This window comes from Zonotrichia leucophrys, chromosome Z, assembly GCF_028769735.1.
Source record: "Zonotrichia leucophrys gambelii isolate GWCS_2022_RI chromosome Z, RI_Zleu_2.0, whole genome shotgun sequence".
Classification (NCBI taxonomy): domain Eukaryota; kingdom Metazoa; phylum Chordata; class Aves; order Passeriformes; family Passerellidae; genus Zonotrichia; species Zonotrichia leucophrys.
Window position 1 is genome coordinate 54,854,888 of NC_088200.1, and position 19,461 is coordinate 54,874,348.

General features: G+C 37.1%; 1 protein-coding gene across 2 annotated transcripts in view; it reads right to left on the bottom strand.

Moving 5' to 3' along the window:
* Positions 1–430: 430 nt before the first annotated feature.
* SLC27A6 (solute carrier family 27 member 6) overlaps positions 431–19,461 on the bottom strand; it is a 76,311-nt gene continuing 57,280 nt past the window's right edge. For both annotated transcript variants that reach the window (XM_064736874.1, XM_064736873.1), the window contains 6 exons: positions 18,900–19,094; positions 11,769–11,859; positions 9,774–9,972; positions 9,111–9,208; positions 6,940–7,070; positions 431–1,388 (listed from right to left, as the gene is read on the bottom strand). In XM_064736874.1, the coding sequence (XP_064592944.1) occupies positions 1,212–1,388; positions 6,940–7,070; positions 9,111–9,208; positions 9,774–9,972; positions 11,769–11,859; positions 18,900–19,094 (891 nt within the window). In that variant the 3' untranslated portion in view covers positions 431–1,211. The remainder of the gene's footprint in view (positions 1,389–6,939; positions 7,071–9,110; positions 9,209–9,773; positions 9,973–11,768; positions 11,860–18,899; positions 19,095–19,461) is intronic.

Genomic DNA, 19,461 nt, shown 5'->3' on the forward strand with positions numbered 1-19,461 from the left:
TTGACACCAGTTCTAATGCCTTGTTAGATGGAAAAGGTAGAAAGACACAAGAAGGTTATTTTTAAAGTGTGTTACATCCTACTCTTTCATGAGAACCTAGTTTCATACCACTGTTATGATGGAAGAGAGACTTATGATGGCCAGTGTTGGAGAGAGTCACCCTTGCAGTATTCTCTGATACTGCTTCTGGCTGAACAAAGTGGGCATCATGCTGCGTTAGAAGAAGGCATTGTGCAAACAAAGTATCAAAAGAAGCTGGAAAACAGACTTTGTGCAATCAGACTTAAATCAAACTGAGACAGAATGGTATTTGGTTTAAATAATCTTATACTTTATTTTAAAACTTATAAAAACCAATTATTAGAACATAAAATCTAGTGTTTTAAAAATTCAGCTATATTCTATATTCATAAAATAATGATCTCTAGCAGTCATTACTAAGAGTATGGAAGCTATTAAGTACTCAATATAATGACATAAAGTGCTGCAATAATTCTTTTTATGCTATATAAATGATTTTCCCCATTAAGCATGCAGATTTTCTCTGCCTATTGTTGATCTGCTGCTACACATTTCACAACAGTTTGCTCTGTCTTCAGAATTTGAATCTCCAAACAGCCAGTTAAACAAATGAAAGAGCACAGATTATGACAGAAAAAAAAATTCAACAGTGATGTTAGTATTTGGGTTTGTTTGGAGGACTTTCTTCTGCTTCAGCTTTATCAGAAAAGTCCTCTGCAGAAAATATTTTTTCCTCCAACCAGTGTCAAGCTTTTATTTCTTACAATACATATTCAGAAGTATGTAAACTACAGGAAAAAAAATTGTTAGTGGCATATATTTTCCCTTTAGACTCAACATGTGACACAATATATGTTGATTCTTTTTCTACCATGTGTCATACCATGTATGGTTTATGTTCATTTAGTACTAAGAAAAAGTATCAGATTCAGCATTTATATTCCAAAGTAATATAAAATAGATTTCAATTAGGTTTTACAGGTTATTTGCTTAGAAATTTGTCTCAAGAGATAAAAAGTGATTAGTAAAAAATAATGATCAAGTAAGTAAAGACATCTGAATGTAAATTTCAAATATAAAAAACATTATTCTGGATAACTATGTAAAAGTACTGGTAATTAATTACATTGTTTTCTCATACAATAGCTTGTACAGACTGTCCCTTAATAGCCCATTAAATGGTCAATTAATTAAAGCTTCATTTTCCCAGATAAGATCATCTCATGTAATTCTTTGGTTAACAAGACATATGCTTTCTTAGAATTGTCTAAAAAATAAAGGGGATCAGTAATTGTAGATGGATTAAAACCTTCATCCACAAGTTGAAATTTTTGTTGTTTGAATGTTCCTGTCATTTCCATTTTTTCCTGCAGTAGAGAGAAAGATACATTATTCAAAACAAGCTACTTTTCTTTTTCTCACATTCACATTTGTTTTTCAAAGTCTTACTTGATGTAAGTCCATTTATTCTCATTGTGCTGAAAAACTGGAGTTTGTGTGCTGCTGCAGACCCGCACCAGACACCCAGCTGACAAAAGCTAGAGCCCTTTTCTTTGTGCATCCCTGTGCATGTCTCATTAGTGTCACATGTGCTGTCTGCCCAAGACAATCGATCTTCTTTACTGGGCACATCATAAAAGGAAACTACACACCATGAAACTTCTGAGAGTAAAACTTGTTATCACCAAGAACTCCTTTATAATAAAACTCAAGAAATTTGCTGTATCTATGACTATTGTCACCTCACAAAAGGGCTTGAAAGAATCTTGTACTAATTCAGCCATATTCATATTCAGGTCCAAAGGAAGATGGATCTTGACCATGCATTTTGTTTTCAGAGAGCTCCAGTGCTTTGGTATCCCTTGGAAAAGTGGCGTGAGGCATCTGTAATAAGTCTATTCTAACTACCTCTACTCAGCCCAACTTTATGATCTCTCTCCATCATCTTCTCTTCTGTCTTTATATTTTTTTAATGTATGCAAACAATCTCTGAAGAAAAAATAATTAGGTATTAAAAAAAAAAAAACGTCAAAGAGCCCTTTTATCTACTCCAGGCATACCTACAGATTTTATCTACCTGCTCTGGTTGGTCTAGGACATGTTCTGACATCTTCTAAAGTATGATTATATGTCAGATCAAACTTCACAGAAGGTTGGAAGAGACCTTCAAGATCGATGAGTCCAAGCCATTCTCTGACACCTCAACTAAACCACGGCACCAAGTGCCACATCCAATCTTTTTTTAAACACATCCAGGGATGATGACTCCACCACCTCCCTGGGCAGACCATTCCAGTAATTTATCACTCTTTCCATGAAAAACTTCTTCCTAATAGCCAACCTATTTTTACCTTGGTGTAGCTTGAGACTGTTCTCTTGTTCTGTCAGCTGCTGTCTGGAGAAAGAGACCAACCCCCACCTGACCACAGCCACCTTTCAGGGAGTTGTAGAGAGTGATAAGGTCACCCCGAGTCTCCTTTTCTCCAGGCTAAACAGCCCCAGCCCCCTCAGCCATTCCTCACAGGCCTTGTGTTCCCAGCCCCTCACCAGCCTCGTTGCCTCCTCTGGACACGCTCAAGTGTCTCAAGGTCCTTCCCAAACTGAGGGCCCAGAACTGGACACAGCACTCGAGGTGAGGCCTCACCAGTGCCAGTACAGGGGCAGAATGACCTCCCTGCTCCTGCTGGCCACACTATTCCTGACACAGGCCAGGGTGCCCTTGGCCTTCTTGGCACCAGGACACACTGCTGGCTCATGTCCAGCTGGCTGTGGACCAGCACCCCCAGGTCCCTTTCTGCCTGGGCCCTGTCCAGCCACACCACCCCCAGCCTATAATGCTGCAGGGGGTGATTATGGCCAAAATGCAGGACTTGGCACTTGGAGTTATTGAACTTCATCTTATTGGACTCTGCCCATCCATCCAACTTTTCCAGGTCTCTCTGCAGAGCCCTCCGTCCCTCTAACAGATCAACACACGCTCCAAACTCAGTGTCATCTGCAAATTTGCTAATGAAAGACTCAATAGCCTCATGCATGTAGTCAGTAAAAATATCAAAACAGAACTGGCCCCAGCAGGATGCAGCACCATTCACCAGCACTCTCTGGGCCTGGCCATCCAGCCAGTTCCTAACCCAGCAAGGAGTGCTCCCATCCAAGCCCTGGGCTGCCAGCTTTCCCAGGAGTGTGCTGTGGGACACAGTGTCAAAGGCCTTGCTGAAGTTCAAACAGACAACATCCACAGCCTTCCCTGCATCCAGCAGGCGGGTCACCCGGTCATAAAAGGAGACCAGGTTGGTCAAACGTGACCCCTCCATGTGGCTGGGTCTGATACCCTGGCCATCCTGTAAGGGCTGTGTGATAACACTCAGTATAAACGGTTCCATTACCTTGCCAGGTACTGAGGTCAGGCTAACTGGCCTATAATTACCAGGACCCTCCTTCCCACCCTTTTTGTGAATGGGCGTCACACTGGCCAGCTTCCAGCCATCTGGAACCTCCCCAGTGAGCCAGGACTGTTAATAAATGATGGAGAGGCTTTGCAAGCTCATCTGCCAGCTCCCTCCTCACCCTGGGATGGCCCATCTGGGCCCATGGATTTATGAACATCCAAGCATCTCAGAAGTTCTCTGACTGCCTCCTCTTGGATAATGGGGGGACCGTTCTGCTCCCTAGCACCATCTGCCAACCCAGGGGGACAGTTGTCCTGAGGACAAGCCATCTTCCCACTAAAGATTGAGGCAAAGAGGGTGTTAAGCACTTCCACCTTCTCCTCATCTGCAGTTACTAAGTTCCCTCCCTCATCCAGTAAAGAACAAAGGTTGCTCTTACCCTTCCTTTTATCATTAATATGTTTGTAAAAACACTTTTTATTATCCATTACAGAAGTTGCCATTTTAAGTTCAAACTGAGCTTTGTCCTCCCTAATTTTTTTCCTACATGCTCTAGTAACCCCCTAAAATACTTCCTGAGACACCTGACCTTCCTTCCAAAGATGATCCATCCTCCTTTTATTCCTAAGTTCCTTCCAAACCTCCTTGCTCATCTAAGCTGGACGTTTACCTTGTCGGCTTACCTTTCAGCACACAGGGACAGTCTGCTCCTGTGCCCTCAGGATCTCTGAAGCACACCCACCTTTCCTGAACTCCTTTGTTTTTAATAGCTGCTTCCCAAGGAATTCTCTGAATAAATCTCCTAAGTAGGCCAAAGTCTGCCTTCTGGAAGTCCAGTGTAAGAGTCTTATTGGTGTTCCTCCTCATTTCACCAAATATCGAGAACTCTCTAATTTCATGATCACTCTGCCCCAAGCGGCCTCCAACCACCACATCTCCCACCAGCCCATCTCTATTTGCAAACAGCGGGTCTAACATAGTCCCTCCCCTGGTGGGTTCCCTGACCAGCTGCGACAAAAAGTTGTCCTCCATACACTCCAAAAATTTCCTGGACTGCCTCTTTTCTGCTGTATGAAGTTTCCAGCAGATGTCTGGTAGGTTGAAGTCACCTACAAGAACAAGGGCTGGTGATCCTGAAACAGTATCTAGCTGCTAATAGAAGAAGTTCTCCACCTCTTCTTCCTGGTTGGATGGACAATAACAGACTCCCAGTAGGATATCAGCCTTGTTGGCCTTCCCCTTAATTCTTACCCATAGCCATTCAACTCCATCTTCATAAGTTTCAATACCTATAGTGTCAAAAGCCTCCCTAATATAAAGGGTCATCCTTCCACCTCTTCTCTCTTTCTTGCCCCTCCTGAAGAACTTGTATCCATCCAGTGCAGTGCTCCAGCTATGTGAGTCATCCCACCACATTTCTGTGATGGCAACTACATCATAGCTCTGCTGTTGCACCCTGGCCTCCAGCTCTTCCTGTTTGTTGCCCATGCTGCGTGCATTGGCATACACGCACCTCAGCTGGGCTGCTCATTTCTCTCCTAACACAGTCTTACCACCCTGGGACCTGCTTCCAGACAGCCCAGATGCATCCCCTTCCTCCTTCAGACCTAGTTTAAAGCCCTCTCACCAAGGTCTGCCAGTTCATAAGCTAAAAACCCTCTGCCCTTAACAGAGAGATTATTCCCATCTGGTTCCAGTAAAGCAGGTGCTGTAAAAATTGCCCCAAGATCAAAGAATCCTAAATTTTGCCAATGATACCAACCCTTGAGCCACTTGTTAATGATGTGAGTTCTCCTATTTCTTTCATTATTTTTCTCTCCCACCAAAGGGAGAGCAGAACACTGAGCAGAACACTACCTGTGCCCCTGTCCTATTGACCACTTAACCCAGTGCCCTAAAGTCCCTTCTAATCACCTTGACACTCCTCTTTTCAATCTCATCACTGCCAGACTGAGTATCAGCAGTGGGTAATAATCAGGGGGCTGAATCAGCCCAGGAATATCATCTCAGTGATATTTCATACCTGGGCCCCAGGGAGGCAGCAGACCACCTTGTGGGATGGGTCCCATCAACAAATGGGGCCCTCAGTTCCCTTCAGAAGGGAATCACCCACTATGATTACCCTTCTTTTCTTCTTGATGTTAGAGGTAGTGATCCATCTTACAGATGAATCATAATTGGGGGGTTCACTGGGCAGACAATTTTCTTCTAAATCATCTGGCCGGCTCTCTAGATGAAGGGCCTCATACCTATTCTATAGCTTAATATGATTGTTTTCCCTCTACCTTATTTCTTTCTTGGTTAATGACAGCTGTATCAACAGCAATGCATCTGTAATGGAGGCATTTAAATCTTAATTTAAATTCAAATTCCAGATACTTGATATCAAAGCAATACTCAAGATTCAGATTCCTTCCATCCAGTGTGAAGGTTTTTCTGTACAACTATACAGGAGTGAATCTAGACTAGGTTCTCATAATTCATAAACTGACTACTGCAACATTCTCAAGTCTAATCTTGCTTTCTCACATCAGAAAGCTGCTGCAAGATATCTTCCTGGACTTATGAGATAGATAGATAGATACATACATACACACATATTTCACTTCCAAGGTCTTTCACAGGTGTTTTGTTTCCTCTCTTTATTCTGAACCAATATTCAATCTCTGGGTAATCTAAGAAACCAACTTCCATAACTTTTCTCTTTATACAATGATGATTTTTTTCATCTGCTCCTCGAATGTAGGGGACTCCCCCATAAACACCTTCCGAAACATTTTTCTGTTTGTCTTTATCAGGAAGTTTGCAAAACACTTAAGAGAAATGAAAGTGCTCATCAGAATTCATGTATCATGATTATCAATATTGTGTGCTTTTGATACTCTCATATTTTTTCCTAGCTCTATCTAGTCCACTCTATGATATTTACATTTTTACACTCTGTGGGAGGAACTCTTTTACCCCAAACTGGACAGTTATTAGAATAAAGTAGTGCACAAATAAGGATGATTCTGATGATTACTGTGGTGGCAACAATAACATACTTTTTTATTCACCTTTTCAATTTACCTAGTATCTTCCCAAACGCTTTAATATTTGTCATTGTTACACAGAAAATAACATTCATTTTATTGTGTACAGCCCACTGTCTTCTGTTTTAGCTCCATTTCTCTCTCATTTTCACTGAATAAAATGGATTTTAGATTCTTTTCTCCAGATGCAATTGTTCATGTTTTTAAATCTGAACCTTTTTCTTTTACCATGATTATGCTTCTAATCTCCCCAAATCCATTTGTATGATCTCTGTCCTTGCTCATTTGTACAGTTTCTCTCATTTATACATAATCTGCAAATTCATTGACTCTTTGTGTAACCACTTTCCAGGATCCTATTAATGAAGACAGCAAATAGGACCCAGTCTAAAACTAATCTAGTGATACATGAACAAGCACTTTTTGTTATTCACTTAGCTATCTCTGTGTTTAAATTATGTAGATGTCTGTATACACAGTGCAATAAGGCACCTTACCTGGACTCTTAAGAAGAGGGGACAAGCATAACTTGGTAGATAGGTCACTACTTGCTTATACATTTGCTCCAAGTCTAATGATGCATTGTGCTTTAAAATAAGAGAAGCCATTCCTGCTTTTCCTTCATGATCTGTACAAAAGGAAGTTAGATGACAATTTTGTAACATGAATAAAGTTGACATTGTAATGATAAACCACACAAAAAAACCCATAGTGCATTAACAAACCAACAGTCATATATCATATTCTGAGTTTCAGTAAAGCTGCAAGATCTCATTCATATTTTATATGGTATTACATGTACATGGAGATCACTCAAGTGTTCAATTAAGCAATAATGCTGTAAATTAGCGTGGCGGGTAAGACTAAATGGAGTCCTATGCTTGATATAATCAATAAATGTGGATGAACATCAACAAATTCCTCTCTCGAAAACAAGAGTGAAGTGTGTCTTTCCTGGAGTAGCCAATTATATCTTCATTTCTGTTTCAGTCTCTTTCTCTTGCCAGTATGTTTTCTCAAAACTGTGGATCTGAATTAATAGAGAGAGCACTTAAAATTCTTACTCTTTAGTCTGGAAAATGAGAACACTGTGAGTCTTTGGTAAAGAACAAAATGGGTAAAAGGTAAGAGCAATGAACTTCAGCTATTAAAATTAACTAAACACTTCAACCTAGTAAGTAACTAAACACTTTAGGCTAGTAGTAATAGCAGAGATGTTCTGCCAGCCTTATCGTTGTTTCGGTTTGTTTTAATTTTTTGCTATGCTATAAAATCTGTAAGGAATTTGATTTTTTTTAACCTTAAGTGCAATTATCAAGACAGTCAGATAAACTGAGTAGGTAAACAGGTAAGTATTGCACAGGAAATGAGCATCTCTCATACTTTTGGATCTGATTTTTAGACAGTCTTCTATGATGTTTCATGTTCTATGGCTTTAAAATACTGTTCAAGTGAGTGTTCATGCTTCACACGAGAGAAAGTGACACTTTCTACACTTTAAACTCCTCCTTTATCATTTTGTGTTGGGTTTATCCTTGCCAGCAACCAAACATCCAGCCAGCTTTGTGCTCAATCCCTTCTGCCATGGGACGGGAAGCAAGGCTCAATAGTTAAGGTAATTGCAGCTTCATAGGGAAACAAAAAGATACATGAACAAGCAAAGCACAGCCAGGACATCATTTAATATTCCCCATCATCAGAGATGTCCAGCTACTTCCTGCAGAGCCAGGCCTCACTTGGAGCATGCAGCGCTTTTTCAGGGAGACAAGCACCACACCCACAAACCTCTCATCCACTTCTTTTCCTCCAGCTTTAATAACTAAGCATGGCAAAGTTATTCTGTATCATATGATGCAGAATATTGCTTTGGCAGTTTGGGGCCACTGTACCATCTCCATCCGCTCCCAAGCTCTTGCTGTCCCCAGCATTCTTATACACAGAGAAAGCATTGTACTGTGCAAGCTCTGGTCAGTGGCAGCCAAGCACTTTTAAGTTACCAACACTGTTTTAGCCATTGTTTTAGTCTGGTGCAAAGCAGAGCATCAAAGAGTCTCCTATATAGAAACATATTTTTATCCCAGTAAGCCCAAACATGTATTTTAAAAAAAGATTTAGCATGAATGACAATAAAGTCCATCTAATCTCATGAAAAATAACAAAAAACCCTATTAAAAGAAATTAGTATATTTTCTTCCTTACAAAATTATTTTTCTCTTTATATTCTTCTTTTCTTCTTGGTTTTATCACTTAACTGTTTACAGTTACTTTATAAGGCAAAGTGAAATAAGACAGCAAAATGTCTCCATATATTTTCCTTTAGAGTTACTTTAGAATTACCTAGTTTACATTTTATTTTGGCACATATGTCTGGATTTTACGCAGATGTGAATTTACTGAATCTTTATATTCTAATTTAGGTTATGTAGCTATCACAAATGTATGCCTGGTCAATTTTCAAAAAAACTCCTCACTGCATACAGATAAATAATGCATAATTCACAGGCTCGTTCATAATTGGGTGGTATTTTCATTACCTGCATCTGCATTTTAGCTGGATATTAGAGATGACTCAATCAAATATGATTCATAAGTTTAAAACACAAAAAAGAAAGAGTTATGAGGGTTAACAATGAACCTAGGAGAAGCAAAATGTATAACAAACTTTTACCTGGCACAGACACACCATACACATTTGCTTCTTGTATGAAGTCCAACATTGCAATGACATCAGAAACTTCTGTAGTGGCAACGTTTTCCCCTTTCCATCTAAAATGTGTGAAAAAATAATTTCATCCTATGACAATTGTCCTTTTAAAAACCTTTAGTAGAAGCTCCATTCATTTCAGACTGACACTACCTCACATTTTTTCACACTTGTGACATTAGAATTTGATCACCAGAAGACAATTGCCCTTACTGGGCATCAAAACACTGTAAGGGTGACTGAATACAATTGTTTCCAAGTTTTTTACAGGTATATAAATGTATCAGAAGTGGCCAATCTCTGCTATTTGATACATTTTTGTCCACATCAGTATCCAACTTCCTTGCTCATAGCAAATCCATCACTAGTTATATGGTTATTGAAAAGCATGATCAAAGAGCTGGAATTCCTACGAACTGTTCTGAAAATGAATCATTCAATTCCACAGGAATATTACTCACAGAACACCTGTGACAAAATTAAGCCTTCATCATCCACTTCAGAGTCATTATAAACTACATCACAATAGCAATAAATTGAACAGTCCCAGCTGAAAACAAATCCAACCACATTATTCCATTCTATGTACCTTTAATTAAGAAATTTGAAAAGAAACAGTAACTGTACCTGAAGGTATCTCCAATCCTGTCCCAAAAATACAGAAAATTGTCATGGTCTTGAACCATTAGATCTCCAGTATTAAAATAAAGATCTCCCTTCTTAAATACCTCACAGAGTAATTTCTTTTCTGTGTGTCTTTTATTGCCAGCATAACCAAAGAAGGGGTTCTTCGCATTGACTCTGGAGATCAGAAGACCAGCCTCACCTATACAGAGAAGTTGAAAGAATATAAACCCAAAATATCACTGGACATTTCTGTACCTGACATTAATATTACTTACAGTATTGTCCACGCAAATTCACAGTCACTTGTATTTCTTCTCGTGGCTCACCAGTTTTCTCCCAGAAGGGTCATCTATCTATTGTAATTTCCTAGTAGTTTATAATCCTCTGAAAGTGCACCATTCAAGTTCATATTGAATTGACTCCCCACAGGTTACTGAATTGTCATGATGAGTGTCAGCTTTATCTGCTTCCTAATTAAAAACTAGTGTTAATCAGAAGTAGGTGCTCAGCCCAGGCACTGTGTTCCTATTTAATCTCTTTTCAGAAGTTCTGAGAACACTGAAATTACCTCACTTGGTTGGAGCCTGGTGTTAATAACACCAAGCTTGTGGGTTTAATCCATGTGGGACCACTCACTTAAAGAGTTTGATATGGTCCTTGTGCGTCCCTTCCAACTCAGAATATTCTGTGATTCTGAGACTTCTTAAGAATATTCATTAAAGTGATACAGCATCATCAGTTTACTTTTTGGTGTAAAATTCAAAAGTTTAACACAATTTCTTTCCTCAAAAAGTCGGGGGAGTAGGGGCAAGGATTATCCTCTTATGCTTGTAGAGTACCAGGGTGTTAGTTTGCAGACTATGGAATAATTGTATGAAATAACCTTTTTGGGAGCAGGTTCTGAAAAATATAGCTTAAGAGTTCCATTACTTTGTAACGGAGACAAGAATTATATATATAAAAATATATCAAAATGCTTCCAAAAGTAGGCACTATTTTTAATTTAAGACTGCCTCCTTAAAAAAAGCTGCTTTTTTCCCCATAAACTGGTAGTGTTTAAAGTAGAAGTATTTAGTTCACTGGTAGTATCATTGCAGCCATAATGCTCTGAAGAAATAAGATGTGGGTAAGACAAAGATTATAGACAGGGATAATACTTTTCATTAGACTGGGTGGTGTAGTTGGAAAAAAATTAGACCACATGTCTAATTAAAGCATGTGTTCCCTTCACAGGTCAGTCTGGCATCCATAGAGATAAATTCCTATAAAATTTCAGCTTTTGGTGACATATAATCTCAAAGTGCCCTTGTTTTATCACCGACTGTTAGAGAATCTCATATCTCCTTTGAAAAATCTGTTTCAGCTCCCCATTAAAGCTGTCTGCCTGACCTTTAATATGAGTTTTTCTTCCTCCAGTTTCAGCTGTTACTTTCCTACAATTCAATGCATGTTCTAGTATGTGGGTAATGCTTTGAAAAATTGTGTAATCACGATTTTTGGTAAATAGTTTTAGGACAGCTATAATCAAGCAGTTTTGGGGTTTATTTCCTTTTTTGGGTTGTTTTTTTTTAATTATTAAGCTAAATCACATCACCTAGTCAGAAACACTTAATCTCTCATCAAAAAGCATTTGCTCTAATCCACCAGTCCTTCCTGTAGATCTCTTAGGCAACCATTTCCTTATGTTAACCTCCTTTAAAAAACACAGATGTCACTATGTATAAATTCAAAGATAATTTATACATAGATAATTTTTTGACCACTACTCTTCTGTCAATACATCCAAGGATCTCCTGAGTGCTTCTGATATCAGTACTGTATGTTTAATACTGTTTTATCTGAGATGAAAAATCATACTGCTTTTTTTCAGAGCAAAGAGTAACAGTTAATTTGGTAAACTGCAGTAACACAATAGCAAGGCTTCTTAAAACAACTCTCTTAAGTATTTGTATTAAATTCAATAGGCTGTAATAGCCTATTAAAATATATACTTACCTTTCTTAACTTTTTCACACCAACCATGCTTATTTCTAATTGGTTCATCTTTTTGGAAATCATACTTGATTAAATCAAATGGGAAAAAAAGCTAAAAAAGGGAAGAAGTCATCAGTTACTCATCTACACAGTGACATCTGGTGGCAGCAAATACATATAAGGAAACCTGTACTCCAGTCTTGCTCATCAAAAAGGAGAATGCACTTTCATTTTAAACTGAAAATACTCTGTATGTAAATTTATGCCACTTCCTGAAGCTAAGTAGCATCAAAACAGTTTTGTAAATGAAGACACAGAACTGTCCGTATGTTAAATTTTCCTACAAGTAAGTTATGAGATCTACATCATCAGTGAAAGAACAGTGTGAGTCAGCATAATAGAAACATTATCTCTAGTATTTAAGGAACATTTAATGGTGGTGGCTGCTTTGATGTGTTCTTGGGGTCTTCTGGCACTGAAAACAGCTGGCGAGGGAAAGGCCTCACAAAGGAAAATCTGCTTCCTCTTGGGCTTTACTGTTGCTTCACTAACCTCTGTGACTATTATTTTGCTTTATTTTTCTGCTGTGATATGAATACAAACCGGACCTTTAAGAGACACTTCCTGACACTATTCCCTGATGCTGTGTTTGCAGTGATCCAAATTGTCTCTTTATTATTCTAAAGAGACAATTTGCCCTGCTTGGGATTCCATGTTGCCTTCCCAAAAGGAAATGTATCAGCAATCTTTAACAACTGGTGAAACCAAGGTAATTATCTTCTCCTGAGAATTCTTGGCAATCAGGGAACAATTTTATAAAACATTAATAATAAACCTGTCCTCTTCACAATAAAGAAATGCAATATAACTTAAGGAGGGTTATATGGAAGTGACTGAAGTAAAGGGTAGGATGTTAAAACATAAACCTCTTTCCTTTTCTGCCACTAAGTCAGACAAAGAGTTGCACTTTATCCTAATTTGAAATGTTATTGTAAATAAATAATTTTTTATCAAAGAAATCTTAATAAAGAGCAACATGAATCCCACAATTTCAGCCTCATATGGACAAAACAGGTTCATTGAGTCCTTTCAATGTTCAGCACTGTGTTTTTCTTCTACACTAAGTCTGAAACAAAAAGATATTTTTAACAGTTGATCAAAGGAAAAAGGTCATAACCTGCAAAATAAAATAATGATTCAAGAATGGAACACTATTTTAATTAAGTGAAGGGTAATTATTTTTATTAACCTCAGATTAAATAATTTAACAAAGTCAAGAATCTGAGGGTCAGAAAGTTTACCTCAATTAGAAAATAATTGATTATTCTTGAGGAACAGAGTGGAAGAGGGCCTTTTTTTTTTTGGTCTGCCTTAAATGCCACTCTTTTTCACTTTCTTTCTTTTTACATTGATATTTATTACTTCAATAGGTTTAATATGACCAAATGCAATGAGTAATATAAAGAATAAGAATGAAATGGTATAAAATTAATTGCTACTGGTTTTGTGTCTGATTAGAATAGCTTAAAGTAATGCATCATACAGAGTAGTATTTTGACACGATACAGTTTTTGAGTTCTGAAAGAATGAAGAAGTATTTCAAATTGTTAAAAACACTCAGAAACTGTAATTCAGTATCTGAGAGACTATTACTATACATAACTATACTACGTTGTATACAACTTCTTTTGCCTACAACCCCAGAATATTAACAAAGTGTATTCCAATTAGGTTTCTGAAATAATCATCATGAAAACACATAATGAAAGAACCACATCTTGTATTAAATATGCATAATGAAACTACGCATAGCCAGTGCAAACAGCTGTGCCTGCACAAAAGTCTTTTCCAAGCTAAATCATTCTGTGATTCTAAGCAGCTTGCTTTTCATATTAAATACTAGAAAATTAAAGTCCTACAGCAAAGTATTTAGTCTGGGCACAGACTAACATTTGGTTTGCCTCATTATTTAAATTCTAATGGGACAAGGACCTGAGCTGTTGAAGCATTACCATATTATTTTCTCAGAGTAATGCAACATTCATCATTTTAATCTACATCTTACTCTCTGAAGCACAAGATAACGTAGCAAACAAAAAGCATCATTTAGCAAGCTGAAAATGAAAGTGCATTAATGTGCAACATTGTCTACTACTATGCTGCCCAGATGTTATCTAATACCAGCTTCCCTCACCTGTTTTATTTTTTAATTGATTGGAAATATGTGAATTTAAATATTGTTTTGAAAGTAGTTTTGACATTCCTAGCATTTCAACTTGCAGAGAATGTCCAGAGAACTTTTACCAGAAATAGAGATCACAAGCTTTTTATTACTTATTTTAAAGATGAAGTATTTTTGAATTCTCTTGGAGAATATCAGTTTTGAAAACAAAGCATTACATGTACTAGATTTAGTTTCAAGCATCTTTAAAAACCGAAATGTAAGGAAAAAAAGTTAGAACATAGTGTCATCACACCTTAGAGACAGTTTTGAAAGTATACTTGAAATCCCTTCTTTACGCTGTAAAGAACAGACACATAGGTACTCCACACAACTTTGTGAGCCAAAGTAAACAAAACCAGGAAACAAATATTTTAATATGTTTGATATTAACAAATCATAACATGTAAGAACATACTACTTTAGAAAACACTTGTAGTACTTTAGATTATTTTTGTTCAAAATTAGGAAAAGAAGAAGAAACAACATTAATTTTCATTGGCCAATGAACTTAGGAGCATCCATTTCTTGGATTTACACATCAGTATTCTTCCTTTGAACTGTTTTCCAGGATTATAAAATTTGCTTAAAACTAACTTTGTTTATTTTTAAAAAAAATAACTTGTCTTCTGCCACAAGTTCTGTGACTGCATGAAGAAGTGCATAATACTAATTCTGAATGGCTGTGTGAAAGCCATTTCATATGTTGAAATTATTTAAGATTTGTTATAAGATCTAAATGTTCCTCAGCTCAAAGCTGATTTTTATCTATACAATTTTGTGTAAGAGATTTGGATTCGTGTGATATTTTGAGTATCTTTGCTTAAAATAATGAGAAATTACATTTACAAATAAGGTTTGGGTGGGGTTTTTTTTGTTTGGTTTTTTGTTTGGTTGGTTGGTTTTGTTTGTTTGTTTTTGTTGTTTGTTTACATAATGCTTTTCAGGTGAGCGTGGCCTGGGTTATTTTTAGCCCTTCCTATAAGCTTCCTTGGATCTCATTAATCCCAAGCTCCCTTGTTGTCTGTCATCACTCAGAATTTATTTCAGTATAAGAAAGAGATTTATATATTGATAGACAAAATTGAGGGTCTTCAAGATTTTTCCCATATCACATCTATATACATACAGACATAATGTATTTCCTATATTTATATATGAACTATTCATATATATTCATATATTTATATATTTAATATATAAAATAATTGATTATTAACATTACCTACAGACACAAATGTATGTCAGATGTAAAAATTAAACAGTAGTTTATTATATTACTGTGTTAATAAAGATATTGTATTTTTTGTAAAACATTTTAAGTTTCACCAGCTGAAAAGCTATTCAGAGGCTTCTACTTTTCTGTTCATTGACTCTATGTAAACATCTTTATTGAAAGATTTATTCATATTCTACAGGGAGGCTTTCAAGCACATGAACCAATCCCTCCTTTATAAAGAACACAGTGTGAAAAGAAAGAAGTGCAAACAAGAGCACTGTTTTTAGTTAACATCTTAAATACAGTGACTTCTACCAACTGCTGTAACAGTCATCTGTTTCTTTCTATTACCTTATGTCATCCAATATTTTTATAAAAATAAATGTGTTCTGTAGAAACCTTAATATTTATCACAAGCATCTATCCCCAGCCCTTAGCAGTTACTGGTAGAAAAGTTAGTTTCCTCACTCAGAACTCAGGTTGCCACTCAAAGCTGTAATTTTTGTATTGCACCTTTACAAACTGTGCCATTGTCACTACAATAGAATGCAAAAAATATTTTTTCCTTTCCCCTACCCTCCCCCCCTAAAACTGTTATACTTTGAAACTTTCTGCTATTATTCCCTCTACACTCCCAACACCTGTATCCATAGAGCTTTGTACTGCATTTACTTTGTTGCAAGCTGTGCAATTATGCTGTAGGAAGAGAGCAAGTTTCTTCCTTCTCTTTCAGTATATCACATATATGAACACATAAACCTATTTTTCCCACTTTCTCAGTTCTGTTTCTTTCTATTCTAGAAATAGATGTTCAGGAAATCCCTAGAAAGCAAGTTAAAGATTATCTCATGTTGTCCTGCATGTCAAGAGAATGTTCCAAAAGATGTTGTAGCATTTATTTGAAGAAACAACGAATGTTAGTGATTAGGTGGCTGGGCCTTCTCTGTGCCACTGTCTGCTTTACAGCAGGAGACAGATTTTCTTTCCAAGCTCAGCAAAGGTTTTTCACAAGTCAAGAAATCAGAAATTATGCTGCTCTCCTTTACATATCACTAGTTGTCTAGTGGATGTCACTTAGACTGAAGTAAAACAAACAACAGCTACACTTCAGAAGGCATTGTTTAGTAACCTGCAAGTTGCAAAATGTATTAAAAAACCTCCCAGAACAAATGCCTGAAAGAAGCAAAAATGAACTTATGTATGGCATTAAAATATGCATTTAGTGTCACTTGCAAAATTACCACACTATTTAATTAAAAATACAGATGATTAAATAAATATGCAGGTAGTTTCAATTTTAACCTTTATCTGCTGTAGACTTCACAAAGTATTTCCAAAAGGTTAATGACATGACAAAAATCTGCCCAAAGTTCTGTAATACTGAAAACAAATTTACTCAAGTTTGGAACACATGCAAAATCTTGTAATATTATAAGGCATCAGTCTTAGAAAAGTGCGAAGCAAAAATGAACATCAGCTATAAGGCTCCTGGTTCACTTACTACTCTCTAAATTCCAGATCTCTGATTTCTGGCAGCAGTTCTGGACCTTTCTGGAAATAGCCAACAGCATTGATGGTCACTGAATGGAGCATCAGACATGTAGGACAGAGAATCAGTGGAATCAGCTGCTAAAATTCCTGAGGTCTCTGTGGTTTCTGAGCAACACACTAGCTCTTGTGGTGTTTTCTGAGTGGTTCCAGAATCCTCACTGTAGTCTGAGTTTCTGTACAAGAAATGAAGAATTCCTCTGGTCCCAGTGTGTAAAGCAGTCTGTGGAGTGACTGTACTGTGGTGATGGAGTATTGAAGCTGAGGACCCTGGAACATATGCTGCCTAGAAACCTATTTACATGGCATCAGATGACACCTCTGCTGTATTTCCAAACAATGGTTTTACATTATTGCTTTAAAAAGTTTTGTCGGGACATTTTGCTATCAGTTCTCCTAAGGAGCACAAATGTCATTTAAGTCAACAAGACTTGTATATAGACTTGTATATAGATAGGTATCACTCAATTTAAAATTCCAGGCAATGCATGAGGTACTATTTATTTCAAGAAGAGTAAAAACTGGCATAAATAGCAACATAATGATAAGTATGCAATCTCCTTTCAAAAAGACTAGACATGTTTCATATTATTAGCTAAAGGTTGGGACACGTGTTACTTTGTTTGGGACTTTCAAATTGCTTTTAAACGACTGTCCTTACAGGATCAAAAAGTCCCCTTGTGAATTTCAAGCATAAATAAATTCTTAATTTACTCAGAAGGATGGAGGAAAGTCATAATGTGTGATATAAATAACATGTAATCTTCCTCCCCAAAATATATGACTGCCATTTTCAAAGCTGATGAAATACAGAACAGGGTTTTTCTCTAGTTTCAGCAGCCTAGAAGACAGCAAACACCTACTGTAGACTGTAGATAAATGGGTATTGTCTGGTTTTCGGCTGTTTGGAGGGCCTGGAAGGGCCCGGAGTGGCTTTGAGGCAGCCCGCGTATCAAAGGACGAGAAGAGGCTTCAGTTCTTCTTTCGGTCTCTATGTTTATTAATTGTTTATCTAAAAGATTTTCTTTCGGCCCGACAGAGGTCTGCTCAGCAGCCAGCTATGAGCACACTTTCTTGCTCTCTGGACAGTCACGTATCTTTATACTTATAGTTACGTGTACAATATTTATCATTTTTCCCCAATACTTTTTATTCTTATTGTCTGGTGTACTTTCAGTAATGACTAATCTCAAAGTGCCACCATCACCACAGAAGATGGAGGAGAAGAAGAAGAAGAAGAAGGACAGGACACGCCCCAATTCTTCTATCTTACTTCTCTAAACCTCTCTGTACAGAAATCCTAAGCTCTGTGTCTCACCCTCTAATTAACTAATCTCTTCACTATTCACTCCGGTGAAATCTTCTTATCTTCATACAAGTGTCATCTCCTGTGTAAGATCAAAGTCTAGCTACCAGACACTTCTAGCAACATTCTAAGACTCTCGAGCCCCCCAAGGGTAGTCTCAGTGACTCGGCACCTCAGTCCTGAAGTGCTAAAATCTCACAGGGTATAGCATTTTAAAATTAATCATCTTGCCTACTATTCTCTGTCGCAATACCTCAACAGTGATTATATATGTATTGTGTTATCTTTAACATTTCTAAATGCTGATACCGGCTAGATGTAGTTTGCCTCCAGGTATAAAATATCTATTAAATTTGTATCTGTCTATATGCTACTGTATGTAATTATTACAATATATTAATTATTATTAATTCCCATTTATGCCAAATATTTACATAGCAGAATGCAATATAAACATACTATATAAACACATCTCTAACTATAATTTGTAGAACATTAAATCAGAATAGGAAATTTGTAGTCTTATTTCAGCAGTGAGGAGTTCTTAGGTATTAAAATAAATCCAACTTTTTCTTTTGTCCTCTAATGTAGTAGAGACCTGAAACTATACTTGGCAACTGTCAGATTACTCAAAACTTTCAGAAGAGAGCCAAAGCCTTTTTGACTCCTGTGAACTCCATAAAAAATCTCAGTGTTTCTGCTGAGTGTACAGCTGTGTTGGGTGCCAAGATTTTACAGAGGATCAACTAACTTGCAAAAACCAAGCCAGAAAATTTGTCTTGGACTTAGGACTGCACTACAACTAAGAAACACAATTTTTCAGCACTCCTACTAAGTAGAATGTAAAAAAATAGTCACCTTGTAGAGGAAATTGGTGCGCCCAACAGATCCAATTTTTCCTGTGTGGTTCATGAAACAAATGTTTCCTTCAGTAGCACCATAGAACTCACAGATCTTAATAGCACCAAATCTGTCCAAAAATTCCCTCCATACATCATTTCTTACTCCATTTCCAACTGCTAGTCGGACTTTGTGATTTTTTTCTCCTTCCTTCTGTTAAAAAAAAGGGAAGAAAATTAAAATATAGTATACTGATAACTGCATTTGATTGGTGCATACATGTCAGGAAAAACCTAATTTCTTCAGTAAAAAAAAGAGGAGAAAACATAACACTCAAGAAGTTAAAGAAACCTGGCATAGCTGGTGGACAACTGCAAAGCAGTAAGCTGCAATCTAAAACTTATTAGCTTGTTGAACAAACAAATTATTTCCTGAAAAAATTACTAAAATGATTTATATAAACATGTCCGCATTTTAAAAGTTGTATTGTCTCTATTTCTCCCCAGAGGAATTAAAAAATTGGGAAGGACAGAGAAAGACGGGAATTATTTCTGTCATGGGATTAAAGTCAGAAGAGATG